Raw genomic sequence first — 19,096 nt, 5'->3', positions numbered from 1 at the left:
GGCCCAGCGGGGGTGGCGTGGGCCCAGCAGGGGTGGTTTGGGCCCAGCGGGGGTGGCATGGGCCCAGCGGGGGTGGCATGGGCCTAGCGGGGGTGGTATGGGCCCAGCGGGGGTGGCATGGGCCCAGCGGGGGTGGCATGGGCCCAGCGGGGGTGGCGTGGGCCCAGCGGGGGTGGCATGGGCCCAGCGGGGGTGGCATGGGCCCAGCGGGGGTGGCATGGGCCCAGCGGGGGTGGCATGGGCCCAGCGGGGGTGGCATGAGCCCAGCGGGGGTGGCGTGGGCCCAGCGGAGGTGGCTTGGGCCTAGTGGGGGTGGCTTGGGCCCAGCGGGGGCCAGCAGGGGTGGCGTGGGCCCAGCGGGGGTGGCTTGGGCCCAGCGGGGGTGGCTTGGGCCCAGCAGGGGTGGCTTGGGCCCAGCGGGGGGGGCTTGGGCCCAGCGGGGGTGGCGTGGGTCCAGCGGGGGTGGCGTGGGCCCAGCGGGGGTGGCGTGGGCCCAGCGGGGGTGACGTGGGCCCAGCGGGGGTAGCGTGGGCCCAGTGGGGGTGGCGTGGGCCCAGTGGGGGTGGCGTGGGCCCAGCGGGGTTCAGCGGGGGTGGCGTGTGCACAGCGGGGGTCAGCGGGGGTGGCATTAGCCCAGCGGGGGTCAGCGGGGGTGGCGTGGGCCCAGCGGGGGTGGCGTGGGCCCAGCGGGGGTGGCGTGGGGGAAAGATGGCTTGGGCCCCGGTGGCGGGGGAAGGCGAGGGGAGCGGGCCCCACCGCAGCGGCGTATGGTGTTGAGGTTACAGCCGTTGGGTTCAGATTCAGCCACTCCCGCCCGGCGACGGGAGGACGGTCTCCTGGTCGCCAGGCAAGCCGTTGGTAAGGCTCCGAGTTTCTCCAGCACTTTGTTTTTTGATCAAAACATTAGTATCTTTGAAAATCAAAGGAGATGAGGTATATGGAACGAGTTGCCGGAGGATGTGGTTGAGGGGGGTACCATTACAATGTTTAAAAAACATTTGAACAATACATGGATAGGAACGTTTGGAGGGATATGGACTAAAATGCAGGCCGGTGGGACATGTTGGTCGGTATAGATGGGACATGTTGGTCGATATAGATGGGACATGTTGGTCGGTGTGGGTAAGTTGAGCCGAAGGGCCTGTTTCCACGCTGTATGACTCTGACTCTATGACCAAAATATAACAGGCAACAATAAACAGGTAACAACAAGATGACGCTGAAACATGGTGACTCTTTGCATGCCGATCTTACATCGTCACATCACGATGGCTTGACGATGTGAAAGTCAAATTTATATAAACACACCAGACTGCAGATTAGAGCTGGACTCAGGCAAATGAATGCATTGAATTTGGTACAAGACACACCAGTGAAAGTATAAATATGGTGGAGGGTGAGGAAAGTAGTGAACACGCCACAATCATATTTAAAACTTCAGTGAGGTAGACATGATTCATTAAGCAGATTCAGCTGAAAAGTGGGAAATTACTTAAAAAAATCATGGATGCCTTGATACCATGAAATAGAAAACCTATGTTTTGGAACTGTCATGTGTGATCGCATAGTGAAGTTTGAGACTGCTGAATGTAACCTTTAGGAATTCAAGTGTCAGGTTGGACTTTAGTTAAATTATCATTTTTGTGGCAGAGACCAGTTTTATAGTAAATTATGCTCAAGTAAAACAATCAATGAGAAAAAATCCAGGTTAGCTGAAGAGTATTTTCAAATTGTTTTCATAGTACAGAGTTTGTAGGATTTTGCAATGGTAAAGTAAGACAGGCCTTTATCTTTGGATGGTAGGGAAATTAGGGTTCAAACCAGAATATTACACAGTGCATTGACATTTTAACAGACACTTGCAGAGCCAGCGTTCCCTTGCATAGCTAGCGTTAATGCCGATGGAGAACAATATTGGGAAGAATTCATTTTGAGGCAAGCGTAGAGAAGTAGGTGTCCAGCAACAGCAGCAGGGGTATTTTTCAAGCTATCAACATGGAATGCACATTCCTCTTGATCACTTGAACCTGGGGATTGGATAATGTCAAAGGTTCTGCCCCTGGCATCTTTTGGTTCTTGTCATGATGTAGTCACTCACCAATTCACTATGCAGACTAAATCAGTATCATGTATATTCTTGTCTTTACTATCTTTCAGTAATCTGGATATATGCCTTCAAGCGATGGTGGACACAAATGCTGGAGTAACTCAGCGGGACAAGCAGCATCTCTGGACAGGCTCGGCGATCGTTTCACTGAACACCTCCGTTCAGTCCGCCTTAACCTACCTGATCTCCCGGTTGCTCAGCACTTTTACTCTCCCTCCCATTCCCACTGACCTTGCTGGCCTGGGCCTCCTCCATTGTCAGAGTGAGGCTCAGCGCAAATTGGAGAAACAGCACCTCATCTTTCGCTTGGGTAGCTTACACCCCAGTGGTATGAACCTTGACTTATCTAACTTCAAACAGCCCTTGTTTTCCCTCTCTCTCCATCCCATCCCCCTTCCCAATTCTCCCACCAATCATACTGTCTCCAACTACATTCTAACTATGGCCCGCCCTCTCCCCTGACATCAGTCTGAAGAAGGGTCTCAACCCGAAACGTCACCCATTCCTTCTCTCCAGAGATGCTGCCTGTCCCGCTGAATTACTCCAGCATTTTGTGTCTACCTTCGATTTAAGCCAGCAACTGCAGTTCTTTCCTACACAAAAAAGCCTTCAAGCTGTATGTTTAAGATGAAAGAGTAAATTATACATCCAATGGTGAACCAGCAGCACCAATTTCAATTTTAACTCCATAGCATTTATGCATCACTTCTAAACGTCTTCCATTTCCAAGAAAAGTTCAGAAATAATACCCTGTACCTTAAATGTCGGTTTGTCCCTAATATTTAGGGTAGAACTAATGTTTGTTTGATCATAGGTTGGCACAGACTCAGTAGGGCCTGTTTCCACAATGCATCTTCAAACTAAACTATACTAATCTAAACTAAACTAAACTAATCTAAACTAAACTAAACTATACTAAACTAAGATCAGAGTGAGATAGAGGTAGCTCTCTCCTATTTACACTCCAATGAAGCACAACAGTAATTGAATGAAAAGAATCTCAACTTCCGATTAATAGACTTCCAGGTATGATATTAAGCTCATCACTGAGATCACAGCTACTGTTCCCACTCTTCCCAGACTGTAGGAGCTGGCAATGATTTGAGTTGTTGAGTTATATAACATGCAATCAGGCCCTTTGACCCAACTTTTTCATGCCCACAGGGATGTCTATCTGAGATAGACCCATTTACCTGCATCTGAAGATTGATGTTACACTTCTTTAAGATCAATCTTTATCTTTATCACTGGTATCCCTTTATCATGTAGTATTATCCATTTTATCATTTGTCCATTTTGTCTCTTAAATCTAACTGAGAAAGCTGTCAAGTGTATTTCATCTAAACAATTGCAGGTCCAATACTTCTGCAATCCACCACTCCTCCACCAAAGTGTTAGACTGGGTTTCAGGGCTCAAGCCTCAATATCCAAACTTTAAAAAATAGCACTATCCCTTACTGTAATCCTCTACCTAACAGATAATAAACCAACTCAAGAAAGAGGCCCATTGCCAACGTTAAGGGATAACTACAGATACCAATAAATATTGGCAGTGTTGCTTAGATCTTGAAAATCACTTCAAAAATAAAAACCGCCCAGATAGATCAATTGCATAAAAATACCTTTGAAAATGTAGAAATAAATTGTTTTTTCAGACAAGAAGACCAAAGCATCTCTTGAGGTCACCCTCTATAAATGTCTCCACTAGAAAGTCAAACCTAACATATTCAGGCAAAGAAGATCCAACGCCTGCTGTTATGATTGCTACTGAAAGTCATCAGATATTCCAGATTATGGATATATCACTTTAGTAATTGGTATTTCAAGTGCCTATCTTAAATTTAAATGTTTTATTTTCTGAAGATATTTCCCCTGCGCTTCTTCTTCCATTTCCGTGCTTTGCAAAAATGAATATCTAGATTCTGAATAAGTAATCTGAAAGAGAAATTCACTGAGTTTAAGATAGAAAAATAGTGGATTGTATCTTTGTTATTTTAGGATTTGTAAATGTTCCCCTTCCTGAATGTAAAATTCATGCTCTAACCATTCTCATTGGAGACATCTTTAATCAATATATTTATTGGACTTTATCATGCATTAAACTAATGTTTACCCTGCATCTGCACTATGGACAGCTTGATTAATCATTTGTAGTCTTGTAGCACGCAACAAAAAAGCTTTTCACTGTGCCTCGGTATATGTGACAATAATAAACTAAAAGAAACTTGGGAAAAACACTTGATATCTATCTATATTACTAAAAGTCTGTTCTTGACCGGTTTTGGCCATCTGTGCTGCGATTTCCGAGAGAATGCCGCCACCTATGGCCGTCATTTTTGGCCACCTTGCTCAGAGGCCCCCTCCGCCGCATGTGTGCCGAGAATTTTTCCCGTCGATTACAAATGACAGAGATATTAATGTTTTTACAAAATTCCCCATTCTCTCTGCTGCCCCCACTGGCGGCAGGGAGGAGGGACTATAAAACCAGGAAGTGGTGTGCCACACAGTCTCTTCAAGATGGAGGAAGGCAGAGGGTCACGTTTCTCTGAGCTGTGAATAACACTGAACACATGTCTACTCAAATGTAAGTGCCCTTAGTGGTTCAAAAATGCTTGCAGAATGTGTCTATTGGTTCTAAAGCTTGCAAAAAAGTGCCTATTGGTTCTAAAGCTGGCAAAAAAATGTCTATTGGTTCTAAAGCTTGCAAAAAAATGTTTATTGGTTCTAAAGCTTTCAAAAAATGTCTATTGGTTCTAAAGCTTGCAAAACAAAAGTCTCTATTGGTTCTAAGCTTGCAAAAATATGTTTATTGGTTCTAAAGCTTGCAAAAATATGTATATTGGTTCTAAAGCTTGCAAAAATATGTCTATTGGTTCTAAAGCAGGCAAAAATATGTCTATTGGTTCTAAGCTTGCAAAAATATGTATTGGTTCTAAAGCTTGCAAAAATATATCTGTTGGTTCGAAAGCTGGCAAAAATATGTCTATTGGTTCTAAAGCTTGCAAAAAAATGACATTGGTTCTAAAGCTTGCAAAAAAATGTCTTTTGGTTCTAAAATGCTTGCCAAAAAAATGTCTATTGGTTCTAAAATGCTTGCCAAAAAAATGTCTATTGGTTCTAAAATGCTTGCCAAAAAATATCTATTGGTTCTAAAGCTTGCAAAAAATGTCTATTGGTTCTAAAGCTTGCAAAAAATGTCTATTGGTTCTAAAGCTTGCAAAAAAATGACTATTGGTTCTAAAGCTTGCAAAAAAAATGTCTATTGGTTCTAAAATGGTTCATACTAGCGCTCCAGAAAGCCCCCCCCCCCCCACTGCAAATGGTGGCTTGGTTGCTTTGGCTTGAAGTTGAAAGGCACTACTTACTGCAAATGGTGGCTTGGGTGTGGCTTGAAGTTGAAAGACACCACTTACTGCAAATGGTGGCATGAAGTTGAAAGGCACTACTTACTGCAAATGGTGGATTGGTTGCTTTGGCTTGAAGTTGAAAGGCACTACATCCTGCAAATGATGGCTTGGGTGTGGCTTGAAGTTGAAAGACACTACTTATTGCAAATGGTGGCTTGGGTGCAATGGCTTGAAGTTGAAAGGCACTGCTTACTGCAAATGGTGGCATGAAGTTGAAAGGCACTACTTACTGCAAATGGTGGCTTGGGAGCTTTGACGAAGTTGAAAGGCACTACTTACTCCAAATGGAGGCTTGGGAGCTTTGGCTTGAAGTTGAAAGGCACTACTTACTGCGAATGGTGGCTTGGTTGCTTTGGCTTGAAGTTGAAAGGCACTACTTACTGCAAATGGTGGCTTGGGTGTGGCTTGAAGTTGAAAGGCACTACTTACTGCAAATGGTGGCTTGGGTGTGGCTTGGGTGCTTTGGTTTGAAGTTGAAAGGCACTACTTACTGCAAATGGTGGCTTGGGTGTGCCTTGAAGTTGAAAGGCACTACTTACTGCAGATGGTGGCTTGGGTTCAATGGCTTGAAGTTAAAATGCATTACTTACTGCAAATGGAGGCGTGGGAGCTTTGGCTTGGTTGAAAGGCACTACTTACTGCAAATGGTGGCTTGGGTGCTTTGGCATTAAGTTGAAAGGCATTGCAAATGGTGGCATGAAGTTGAAAGGCTCTTCTTACTGCAAGTGGTGGCTTGGGAGCTTTGGTTTGAAGTTGAAAACCACTACTTACTGCAAATGGTGGCTTGGGAGCATTGGCTTGAAGTTGAAAGGCACTACTTACTGCAAATGTTGGCTTGGTTGCTTTGGCTTGAAGTTGAAAGGCACTACTTACTGCAAATGGTGGCTTGGGTGTGGCTTGAAGTTGAAAGACACCACTTACTGCAAATGGTGGCATGAAGTTGAAAGGCACTACTTACTGCAAATGGTGGATTGGTTGCTTTGGCTTGAAGTTGAAAGGCACTACATCCTGCAAATGATGGCTTGGGTGTGGCTTGAAGTTGAAAGACACTACTTATTGCAAATGGTGGCTTGGGTGCAATGGCTTGAAGTTGAAAGGCACTGCTTACTGCAAATGGTGGCATGAAGTTGAAAGGCACTACTTACTGCAAATGGTGGCTTGGGAGCTTTGACGAAGTTGAAAGGCACTACTTACTCCAAATGGAGGCTTGGGAGCTTTGGCTTGAAGTTGAAAGGCACTACTTACTGCGAATGGTGGCTTGGTTGCTTTGGCTTGAAGTTGAAAGGCACTACTTACTGCAAATGGTGGCTTGGGTGTGGCTTGAAGTTGAAAGGCACTACTTACTGCAAATGGTGGCTTGGGTGTGGCTTGGGTGCTTTGGTTTGAAGTTGAAAGGCACTACTTACTGCAAATGGTGGCTTGGGTGTGCCTTGAAGTTGAAAGGCACTACTTACTGCAGATGGTGGCTTGGGTTCAATGGCTTGAAGTTAAAATGCATTACTTACTGCAAATGGAGGCGTGGGAGCTTTGGCTTGGTTGAAAGGCACTACTTACTGCAAATGGTGGCTTGGGTGCTTTGGCATTAAGTTGAAAGGCATTGCAAATGGTGGCATGAAGTTGAAAGGCTCTTCTTACTGCAAGTGGTGGCTTGGGAGCTTTGGTTTGAAGTTGAAAACCACTACTTACTGCAAATGGTGGCTTGGGAGCATTGGCTTGAAGTTGAAAGGCACTACTTACTGCAAATGTTGGCTTGGTTGCTTTGGCTTGAAGTTGAAAGGCACTACTTACTGCAAATGGTGGCTTGGTTGCTTTGGCTTGAAGTTGAAAAGGCACTAGTTACTGCAAATGGTGGCATGAGGTTGACAGGCACTACTTACTGCAAATGGTGGCTTGGGTGCATTTGCTTGAAGTTGAAAGGCACTATTTACTGCTAATGGTGGCTTGGTTGCTTTGATTAGAAGTTGAAAGGCACCTCTTACTGCTAATGGTGGCTTGGGTGTGGCTTGGGTGTGGTTTGAAGTTGAAAGCCACTACTTACTGCAAATGGTGGCGTGGGTGCATTGGCTTGAAGTTGAAAGGCACCACTTACTGCAAATGGTGGCATGAATTTGAAAGCCACTACTTACTGCAAATGGTGTCTTGGGTGCATTGGCTTGAAGTTGTAAGGCACTACTTACTGCAAATGGTGGCTTGGATGCATTGGGTTCAAGTTAAAAGGCACTACTGTAAATGCACTTACTTCCTGTTTGCACTGTATATTGATTTTAGATAAAACGCCACCACTTACGGCTGTGATTTTTGGCCATCTTACTCAGTCCCCCTCCGCTGAGCAGATGCAGAGAATTCTTCCCATCAATGAAAAATAAAAGTGCTATTAGTTTTTTTTTAAATGTTGAGAATCTCTCTCCTGTCAATCACTCCATGAAAGCCACACCTTTTCCGGTGGGGGGGGAGGGGTTATAAAACCCGGAAATGTGGGTGTGGCTCAGTCTCTGCAAGATGGAGGAGGGAGAGGTCACGACTCGCTGTCTTTAGTAGCTTTGCATCCTACTTCAAATAGTATGAAACTGCACTTGAATTTGGTGGCCTTATACCCTGCTTGAAATAGAATTTCAAGGATTAGCCGTGAGTCAACTACCAGCCCACCAGCCGTGAGTGAGTGAGTTGCCAGCACAACAGGCTTGATTGACTGAGACGCCAGCCCAAGAATCCATTTGGCGCACAATTTGCATACTAGCCCTCTGGAAACCAGTCCCTTCAGCCCACAACACCCATACTAGCGCTCCAGAAAGCCCCCCCCAACATTAGAATTGGTGGAGAGGTGGAATATTGCGTTGGACGACCAGCCCTCCTGTGTGATGCTGGGACCCAACGGGTCCCACTTAGTCTAGTATATACATAAATGTTCGATTAATGCAAGACATAATTCAATTCAATTTAAAATTCTACACAGATTATATTATTCGAAAACCAGATTGCACAAATTCTACCCAAATACTTCCCCAATTTGAGATAAATGTTTATCTCGGAATGCCACTATAACATAACACTAGAACCTACCTGACCTCCCATTCCCAATCCGACTTCTCTGTCCTGGGTCTCCTCCATTGTCAGAGTGAGCAACACCGGAAATTGGAGGAACAGCACCTCATATTCCGCTTGCGGAGTCTGCATCCTGCGGGCATGAACATTGAATTCTCCCAATTTCGTTATCCCTTGCTGTCTCCTTCCCTTCCTCAGCCCTCGGGCTGTCTCCTCCTCCTTTTTCCTTCCTTCTCCCCGCCACCCCCTATCAGTCTGAAGAAGGGTTTCGGCCCGAAACGTTACCTATTTCCACTCCATAGATGCTGTTGCACCCGCTGAGTTTCTCCAGCATTTTTGTGTACCTGCCACTATAACACACTCTTTTGTTTCTTGTATAAAATTACACAAATTTTGGAGCGAAATCTTTGACATTTTCACAAAATTACTTAAGATAAAACTTGATCCTAACACTGAATTGATTATGTTTGGATTACTGGAAGACGAGAATAAATTGAATATGTTTCAAAAATCTTTCCTTAATTATGATTTAATAACGGCAAAAAAACGTATGTTGACATTTTGGAAAAATACATCGATACCAACGCTTAAAATGTGGATTTCAAACATGTTGGAAACCTTACATCTTGAAGAAATGCAATTCCTCCTAACAGACAAAGTAGACCAATTCCTAAGGATTTGGTCTCCATTTGTCGACTTCTTACAAGCATATGGTGCAACACAAACGTAGAAACGATCCGTTTCAGGACTGGCTGAATGATGGTCAAGAATAACAAATAGCTATCTCTCCTTTATTCTTCTGCTTTCTACCACTGCTTCTTTTCTCTTCATTTTCTTTCTTTTCTCATTTTTCCTTTTCTCACTTTCTGATATCACACACTTCTCTATTTCTTTTCTATTATTTTTCTGTCTCCTTTTTGTTGTTAAAATAAATTTAAAAAAGAAGCTGTACATGAACTGTGACATGTCAATATATACCAGGTATCTATGGTGCCATATTATTGTACTTCTAATAAAAATAAAAATAAAAATAAATAAATTAAACTAAACTAAACTAAACTAAACTAAACTAAAGTTATTTCTGATGCACTAAACCATTGCCACATTTAATGTTATTGTCTACTCAGGTCCACTGCAAGAAATCATAACAATTCTGTTTGAAACAGCAGTAAAGCCTGAAAGTCCCTGAAAAGATGGGCCTGAATTTCATAATACACTAAACAATGACTGTGTGCTCCCCAGCTGGAGTTACGGAGTGTTATTGTGATTGCTGTGTATTTGAAGGTCATCACAGTTTAAAGGACCCATTCCCACAACAGCCACAGAGCAGCATAAAAGGCTGTCAAGGGAAGTGAGGGAAGATGTGGAGGACGATGTGTGCCATGCAATCTGATGCAGCTTGTGGAGTGAGTTGCCCAGGCCATTGAGATGCGTGAAATGATCACTGAAGCTGAGATCACAGCATTGAGCATTGAAGTATATGATTTTATTTTTAAACTGCAAACGTTGATGGAAGGAGGATGCAACAACAATGAAGGATGTAACCCTGTGAATACTTAAACTTGAGTTTGGAAGTTTCAACAACACACTTCTAAACTAAAAAAAATACTTCTCCCCTTCAGCATTTGACAACGCCATTGTAGACACAGTACACGTATCATTTATAATGGCAGCCTCTGCTTTCTGCCCATCAGATTATGGGGAACTGCACAATTATTTGAGGTCCCCTGGGAAACACATAGGACAATGTTGTTGCTTATTTCTGGGTGTAAGCCACTCAAATGTTGTTCCACGACATAGAACCCAGAACAGTACTGCACAGAAACAGACCCTTCAGCCCACAATGTCCGTGCCGAACATGATGCCGAGTTAGACTAATCTCCTCTGCTTGCACATGATCCTTTAGAATTTAGACATTAGAGATACAGCGTGGAAACAGGCCCTTTGACCCACCGAGTCCGCGCTGACCAGCGAACATCCAGTACTATCCTACACATACTAGGGACAATTTACAATTTACAGAAGCCAATTAATCTACAAACCAATATGTCTTTGGAGTGTGGGAGGAAGCTGGAGCATCTGGTGAAAACCCATGTGGTCACAGGGTGAACATACAAACTCTCTACAGACAGCACCTGTAGTCAGGATTGAACCCTGGTCTCTGATGCTGTAAGATAGCAACCCTACTGCTGCACCACTGTACTGCCCAAACCGCTCCATTCTCTGCATATACATATGCCTATTCTCAAAGCCTCACAAATGCCACTATCATATCTAGAGCATTCCACACACTCAACACTCTGCTGCATTTTAGCCGCTTTCACAACTTTTAGCATGAGCCCTAGATGTCAAATCTGATATTTTACTGCACTAGCAGCCGGTGAAACCAAATTTTTTGTAAGACTTTTGACTGGTCACCATCCATTTCTGGCAGGCAGCTTGGTTTAAAGCTGATCTTTATTTCAGATACCTCAACTGAAACCAGCTATACTGATTTAATCCAATAGATGGTTGAAACTATCATCATGATTATTTCTATTGATATAACAGGGGAAGTCGGCAGTGTTTCTTTTACATATAAAATAAGCTCAGCTACTTTTGAAAAAGAGAAGAAAACGAACAACTTTGCTTCTCCAGTGAGTCCAATACCAATCAATTTTGATTGACTGAGCATGCACTGAATAGTGACTTATGCATTTGGCACTGTCTTCATGCTTCATTTACCTTCTTCACAATCTGGCAGTAATGTATTCCTCTGCTGCTTTGCTTTATGCAAATATATTTAAATTATAATTCAAATGAGTTTACTTTCACCGTAATGAAATTTTGCAGCAACAAGTTGATTTCTAAAAGATGGACTCATCCATAAAATTGCAATATATTGGTCACGGATTCCATGTTATTTCTAAAATTAAATTTGGAACATTTCTCCACAGACAATTAGCAATCTTATTTACACATATTTTGCCTTGCAATGTACTCATGTTTGTAAATTGAACTCAGTACATGTCTAAGATTATTTTTTGGTCCTATTGATTTTTATGTGGTAGGAATCAAAGCAATGTATTAAAATATCACTTAGGCACAATGCTAACTTTTCAAAATATTTGCCACCTGTGAGGTAAATAACATTTTATTTTTCTAAGGGCTTATGTAGATGATTGTGGGTTACAATTTTACATCTAAAAGTCCTTGGAGGTGGAAATTAAAAATCACTTTGTTCCTTTTCTAAGCCTAAAGTGGGTGTTTAGTATAACATACTTTACGAGAGGATCTCCTGCTCAGGATGTTTATGGCGTAACTCACTGACATAGTCCATTATTTTTCTATTTCATATCTTCATTAGTGGAGCAGCTGGATAGAGCTGCTGCCTCTCAACACTAGAGACCCAGGGTCGATCCAGACCTCGGGTGTTGTCTGTGTCAAGTTCGCACGGTCTCCCTGTTACCACGTTGGTTCATATCTTCCAAGTTCTCTGGTTTTCCCCTACATCCCAGAGGTACGCGGTTTTGTAGGTTAATTGACCTCTGTAAATAGCTCCAAATGTGCGGGGAGTAGATCTGAAAGTGGGATAACATAGAACTGGTGTTAACAGGAAATTGATGATCAGCATGGAATCGGTGGCCCAAAGGGTCTGATTCCATATTATATCGTTCAATCAATCAATCAATCATATGAAGGAAAGTGTCTATCAAGAGTTAAAATGTATGTCCCTCCTGGAGCAGTCATTTGGGGAGTGTATTGAAGCATAACCATTTATATTTTGCAGAGATTAGCTATGGTCTGCAATCACAGACTTCTGTTGTTGGCTCCAAGCCGGGATGTCAGCATTAATGATATTGGTAAACAACTTGGCAAGTCCATAGCGGCATATGATTTATTTTCCGTATTAATGAATAAATCAATCTTTCCCCGACAATGTACTAACTATCTTGTATGACAGGAAATGCTTTTACGATTGATGATGAATTAGCAGAGTTAGGCTGGCTAATTCAGCAGATGCCAACAAGTTTTGTTTACTTTAGTTTAGAAATACAGCATGGAAGAAGGCCCTTTGGCTCATCGATTCCACACTGACCATCGGTCTCCTTTTTAGACTAGTTCCATGTTATCCCACTCTCACATCCACTTCTTGCACATTTGCAGAGGCCAGTTACCCTACAAACCCACACGTCTTTGTGATGTGGGATGAAACTAGAGCACCCTGAGGAAAACTGCATGGTCTCCAGGGAGAATGTGCAAACTCCACACAGACAGCACCCGAGGTCAGGATCGAACGCAGGTCTCTGGCGCTGTGAGGCAGGAGCTCTACTAGCTGTGCCATTGTGCCCCACTTAGTTTCTGTATCAAAGAGATCAGGGGGTATGGAAAGGGATCAGGGGGTATGGAGAGAAGGCAGGTACAGGACACTGAGTTGGATGATCAGCCATGATCATATTGAATGGCGGTGCAGGCTCGAAGGGCCGAATGGCCTACTCCTGCACCTATTTTCTATGTTTCTATGTTTCTAACCTTGGGAATTTGGTGCCAGAAAATTATACTTGGTGAATGGACAACTTCCGAACAGAACTGAAGCAAATTTTGGCTTGTATTTTTACAGAAAAAGATAAATTCTAATCAAGCCAATAGTTTGGATAATGGATAGAACATTAATTCTCATTATCTTTTCGCTTTAATTTCAATTGTCCTGATTTTTTATTAATCTATCAAATGCCAGGTAATTATATTCCAATGTGGTATGTAAAAGTTATGCACTTGGTTTGCGTCAGTATGTGTATTAAATAGAGGTGCCTTACAAAACGCACTAGAAAATAAAGACTTTTATTAAGATTTAGGGTCGGTTCAAATGTTTCTTAATGAGGAGTGATGAGTAGTAGTCAGTCTTGGGAATAAAGATGCACATACAATATGACTGTCAGAATTGATTTGGAGAAGGTTCTGTAAACATTCCAAAATGAACAGCCTTCATTACTCTGATGTTTTTGTTGGCAGCTTAAATGTACTATACAAGCTGATTACATATCGCTCCCTGCTTTGAGTGCCCCATCTGCACTCCATCAACTGAGGATGACTATGGCTATAGTGGAGCTTTAATAATTGGCTTCAGTAATTCTAAATGAAGGAGAGAAGAACCTGCCCAGAATGCCTATTCCTCATCCCTGGCAGCCAAACACTTACCTGAAATATCTAGCTTAAGCCTAATACATGGTCCCATATTCCCACAATGTGTAGGGAGAATCTGCAGATGCTGGTTTAAATCGAAGATAGACACAAAAAGCTGGAGCAACTCTGCGGATTAGGCAGCATCTCTGGAGAAAAGGAATAGGTGACATTTCAGGTCGAGAATAAGAGACTGAAGAAAGTTCTCGTCCCAAAACGTCACCTATTCCTTTTCTCCAGAGATGCTGCCTGACCTGCTGAGTTGCTCCAATTTTTTTGTCTATCCCATATTCCCACAATATCTACTGCCAAGGTCCAAAGTAATACTCTAATCCCAACCCTGTTTCTTGGTCCACTGAGGTTTCCTTTTAGAAATTTCAGTTTGATATTCGTGCTCTCAGGTAAGAAGAGGCTCTAGTGCCTCAGTACCTTCAGTGCTTCACTACGAGTTGTTGTCGGGGCTGAGTTTACAACATCCTTTATATTTTATTCCCTTTATCCTGTATCTCTACACTGGACGGTTTGGTTCGAATCATATATAGTCTTTCCGCTGACTGGATAGAATGCATCAAAAAAAAGCTTTTCAATGTACCTTGGTACACATGACAATAAACTAACTACATTAAACTAAACACCAGAAGGAGGTGGGCAGCTAGACAGGCTGGAGAGCTTAAAGGGCCAGGAAATTGATTTGGCAGAAAACAGCCAATGTTAAAATTCTGCATTATATTTCACATTCCCAAGAATTCAATTTGCTTTGTTAAGTGTTTAAATAATTTATAAAATAATTCTAAATTAAATATGAAAAAACAATGTATTTTATAGTCGTGACATAAACTTCCCATCATCATTAAAATGTGATCAAAAGAGTGCATGAGTAAGACTGTAGAAACAAGGAACTGCAGATGAATGAATGAATGAATGAATGAAAACTTTATTGTCATTCAGATATACACCCAGGCACAGTGCACCTTGAATGAAATTTCGTTGCATTTGACTCTCCAATCAGGTAAATAGTAAAAGTAAAAGTGCTAGGTGCTGGGTTTCAAAACAAATAAGCAGAGTGCTGGAGTAACTGGCAGCATCCCTGGAGAACATAACATGATAAAAGGTCTGAATAAGGATCCTGACCAGAAACTAGCCATTGTTGTGATATTGCAAGGACTACTTTGTTATATCACAAGGACTACTTTGTTTGCACGCGTAGCAACATGTATATGTGGGAATGACGTAATATGGGCAGGGCACTCTGGTTCCACATGGCCGTGAAATAAACAGAGCTTTGATTTACGCTCAGCTTCAAACCCCTACATACGTGTACTTGTGGTAATTCCAGAGTTATAACAATGGTATAACAGATGAAGGACCATGAAGTACAACATGGTGGCAGCGGTGGGATACTTGTGAATGGTTTGCCACAGATAGTGACAAGAGGTTTGTGATCTGTCAGCACTTTAAAATCTCGCCCAAATAGGTACGTATGAAACTTTGTGATTCCAAAGACTAAGGCAAGAGTCTCGCGTTCAATATTGGAGTAGTTGGACTGGCATGAAGACAGAGCTTTCGAAGCATATGCAACAGGCCGTCCTTCCTGCGAAAGGCATGCTCCTACTCCTTTCAATGACGCATCTACCTCGAGGGTGACAGGAGCATCTGGGCGATAGTACTGGAGTACAGATTCCTCTTGTATGCTGCCCTTCGGGTCGCAGAACGCCATCTGGTGGTCGTCTTGCCACAAGAATGGAACATCTTTCATCAGTAAACCCCTCAAGATGGCGGCCTGGTTAGCATAGTTTGGGATGTAGGGCGACAAAAAATTAATCATCCCCAGGAACCAGTGCAGATCTTCTTTGTCCTGCTATGTTGGCGTCATGTGAATGTCCTTCACCTTACAAAGATCTGGTCTGATGCCTGTGTCTGAATAGATTGACCAGAAGAAGTTGATGGACTTAGCCTTCACTACGCACTTTGCCCTGTTGAAAACTTCCTAGGACGCTGTCTCCAACAGCTTCTTCAGATTACCGGCATGTTCTTGTTCCGTGGATCCCACTACGCCAATATCATCTGCAATGCAGATGCATCCAGGAACCTACTCTATGATTGTATCCATATGTTGCTGGAATATATCCTAGCTCACCGACAAGCCGAAAGGTAACCTTCTGTAGCAATACCTGCCAAAAGGTGTCCGGAACGTGGTAAGTTCCTGGCTTGCCTCATCAAGTCGGACGGACCAATTTTGGTGAAATATTTCCCATTGGCAAAAACTGGATTGATTTCTTCAAGGGTTTGGATCTTGTGTGGGCAGCGTTTGAGACTTGCATTCAAACGTTTTGGGTCAAGGCATACCCTGATTGATCCATCTTTCTTAACTGAGGTTGTTATTGAACTGCACCAGTCCCATATGATGAGTTACTTTTCTGATGATTCCATCATCCTCCATTTTATCCAACTCGGCCCGCAACCTGTCTCTGATATGGACACTCCATTTGCTTGGTGCATCTATGTGTGGTGTGGCCTTCTCCTTGAGATGAAGGGTGGCTGGCTCCTTGAAATTGCCAATCCTGTCAAACTGATTAGGCCATCTCTTCAAGTTGAGAGATGTTCCTCCACTGAAGGAACCAGGTTTTGGTCCTCACTGCGTCACACCAGACAGCAACAGGACTGAGACCAAATATAAAGAGGAGGAACGACCGGCACATAATGCTGATGGAGAATACGTGACACGTTCAGGACGTGTTAATAAGAAACCTGCACGTTACTGTTGATAATTATTACTATTGAAGAATTTTGGTGTTTATAAAAAGCAATTGTGTGTAGAGTTTTGTTTGTTCAGCAGATTTTGTATTTTATATAAGACAAGGGGGGGTGTTGTGATATTGCAAGGACAACTTTGTTATATCACAAGGACTACTTTGTTTGTCCGCGTGGCAACATGTATATGTGGGAATGACGTAACATGGGCAGGGCACTCTGGTTCCAGTTGGCCGTGAAATAAACAGAGCCTTAATTTATGTGCAGGTTCACACCCCTAAATATGTGTACTTGTGGTCATTCCAGCGTCATAACGATGGTATAACAGATACCGGACCATGGAGTACAACAGCCATATTCTCCAATGATGCTGCCTGACCCGCTGTGTTACTCCAGCACTCTATGTCTTTGTATGAGTAAGACTATTCTTTACGTTGTCCAGTAAGGAACTTGTATTTTTTTTTTAAATTAAACAAAAATAAAGGAATAAAACTCTTTGCTACATTATGAATATGCTGCATAGTTTCATGATCACTGTTCATTATTGAAAACTTTATTTTGGATGAAAATAATTGTGACTAATTTTGTTCTCATTTGCTTTTCTTTAGCTCCTGAAGTTTTTCAGTCCTTTTTGGAAGGAGGCCCTGGATACTCATATCCAGTGGATTGGTGGTCCTTGGGAATAACAGCTTATGAACTGTTGCGGGGCTGGGTAAGGTGCACAGTTTTACACTCATAGGTTTTCATGTAACTAATGCTTGTTTCACATAACTGGTATTGGATCCTAACAATGGAGAGTGAATGAACTTGTGGCTGAAATATGAACATTACATAGAAACATAATTCAAATTTTATGATCACTTTAAATCAGCTTTTACATGTCACCCATAAAAATACATCACATCCAGTAGTTATAATGCCACATTTTAACAAATAAAAAATGGAAGAATGTTCTGTGTGGTTCATAAATGTCATAATAAAATCATGATCTAGAATATCCCCATTTTTACCTAAAAGAGGGGAAATAAGAGTACGTTTGTTGTCTCATGAATGATCTTTGCTCGTTCACACCATGAACTGGATAACTATCAATCTTTTGACTGATTACATCACCCGCAATTTTCATCAATTTAAGTGTGTTAATCGAAGAATAGTTCCTCACAAGAATTGGGATTCTGCGGCGTCCAAGGAAGGAATTCATGTTCATAGCTGATAAGAGCAGAATTAGGCCATTCGGCCCATCAACTCTACTCTGCCATTCAATCATGGCTGATCTATCTTTCCCTCTCAACTCCATTCTCCTGCCTTCTCCTCATAACTGCTACATGCACTAATCAAGAAACCATATCTATCTCTGCCTTAAAAATATCCATTGACTTGGTAATAAATTCCACAGATTCGCCACACTCGGAACAAACAAATTTCCTCCTCATCTCCTTCCTAAAGGAACGTCCTTTAATTCTGAGACTGTGACCTCTGGTCCTCGACTCTCCCACTAGTGGAAACATCCTCTCCACATCCAGTCTATTCAGGCCTTGTGGAGTCAACTGAGAAAGACAAATGCATTATTATAGTTGTCAAATTGCAATTAGCCCACAAATGTTAAGTATAGCATTGCTAGAGTCATCCAGAAAGAAGTTGTTATGTTATCATACAACCAGATATTAATATTTCACCAAATGTGTTTGTTTTATTTTCAAGCCAATGCTTCACCTTGTGCAAAACATCTTTCATTACAATGGTTAAGAAAGAACTGTCGATGTTGGAAAAATAGAAGGTAGACAAAAATGCTGGAGAAACTCAGCGGGTGTGGCAGCATCTATGGAGCGGAGGAATAGGTGACGTTTCGGTCGAGACACTTTTTCAGACTGATGTGGGGGAGGGGCAGGAAAAAGAAAGGAAGAGGTGGAGACAGTAGGCTGTGGGAGAGCTGGGAAGGGGAGGGGAAAGAGGGAGAAAGCAAGGACCAAAGATCCTATAGCGAGCAAGATAGTCCACTCGACGAAAAAGGTGTAGTATGGTCAGGGGCAGATTCATGGGTAATCTTCGGCCCCATTTCCGTAACTGGCTTCCGTCTCCACACCGAAGATACTATAGCGGAGCAAAGATACCAGTGCGGAGACGGTAGCCGGTTACGGAAACATCCTCGTAAAAATCAAAGTTCTTTGGTAAAAATCTTCTTCTCATTTTCTTTCTGCCTCTCAATAAAAAGCAAAAAGATGCCTATGTTCCTTCCACAGCATGTGGGAAGTCTGGCCTGGATCAGCATGGCTGGGATGCCAGGTTAAAGTTGCGGGGAGGTTCAATGTATTTTATGTAATGTTGTCCCTAACATTAAATAACATTAAGGAACATTCCAAGAGTAGAGCAATTAGAATCTTCATATTGCTATTATTTTACCAAATACCGCAGTTGTGAACAGTGTGATGAGATGAATTACACAGTGCACGTTTAATACAAACATCAACTCAAACACAGCACATGAGCCATTTAAAAATAATTTTAGAAAAATAAATAAATAAATAAATAAAATTAAAGAAACATTAAAAAAAGAAAATTAACAGAATTATAATTAATTAACACAAACTGTTTCCCTGCAACATTGATTACACTGCGAGAGGGATAACCA

At 42.4% G+C, this 19,096-nt stretch overlaps 1 protein-coding gene across 1 annotated transcript in view; it reads left to right on the top strand.

Annotated features, from left to right (window-relative positions):
- The window catches only part of stk32b (serine/threonine kinase 32B), a 278,391-nt gene that overhangs the window by 228,266 nt on the left and 31,029 nt on the right, over window positions 1-19,096 (top strand). The window contains exon 8 of the mRNA XM_033021253.1: window positions 17,076-17,179. Coding sequence (XP_032877144.1) covers window positions 17,076-17,179 — 104 coding nt within the window. The remainder of the gene's footprint in view (window positions 1-17,075; window positions 17,180-19,096) is intronic.

The sequence above is a fragment of the Amblyraja radiata genome, chromosome 1 (genome assembly GCF_010909765.2).
Source record: "Amblyraja radiata isolate CabotCenter1 chromosome 1, sAmbRad1.1.pri, whole genome shotgun sequence".
NCBI classification, from domain to species: domain Eukaryota; kingdom Metazoa; phylum Chordata; class Chondrichthyes; order Rajiformes; family Rajidae; genus Amblyraja; species Amblyraja radiata.
This window is presented reverse-complemented; position numbering and strand designations above follow the sequence as displayed.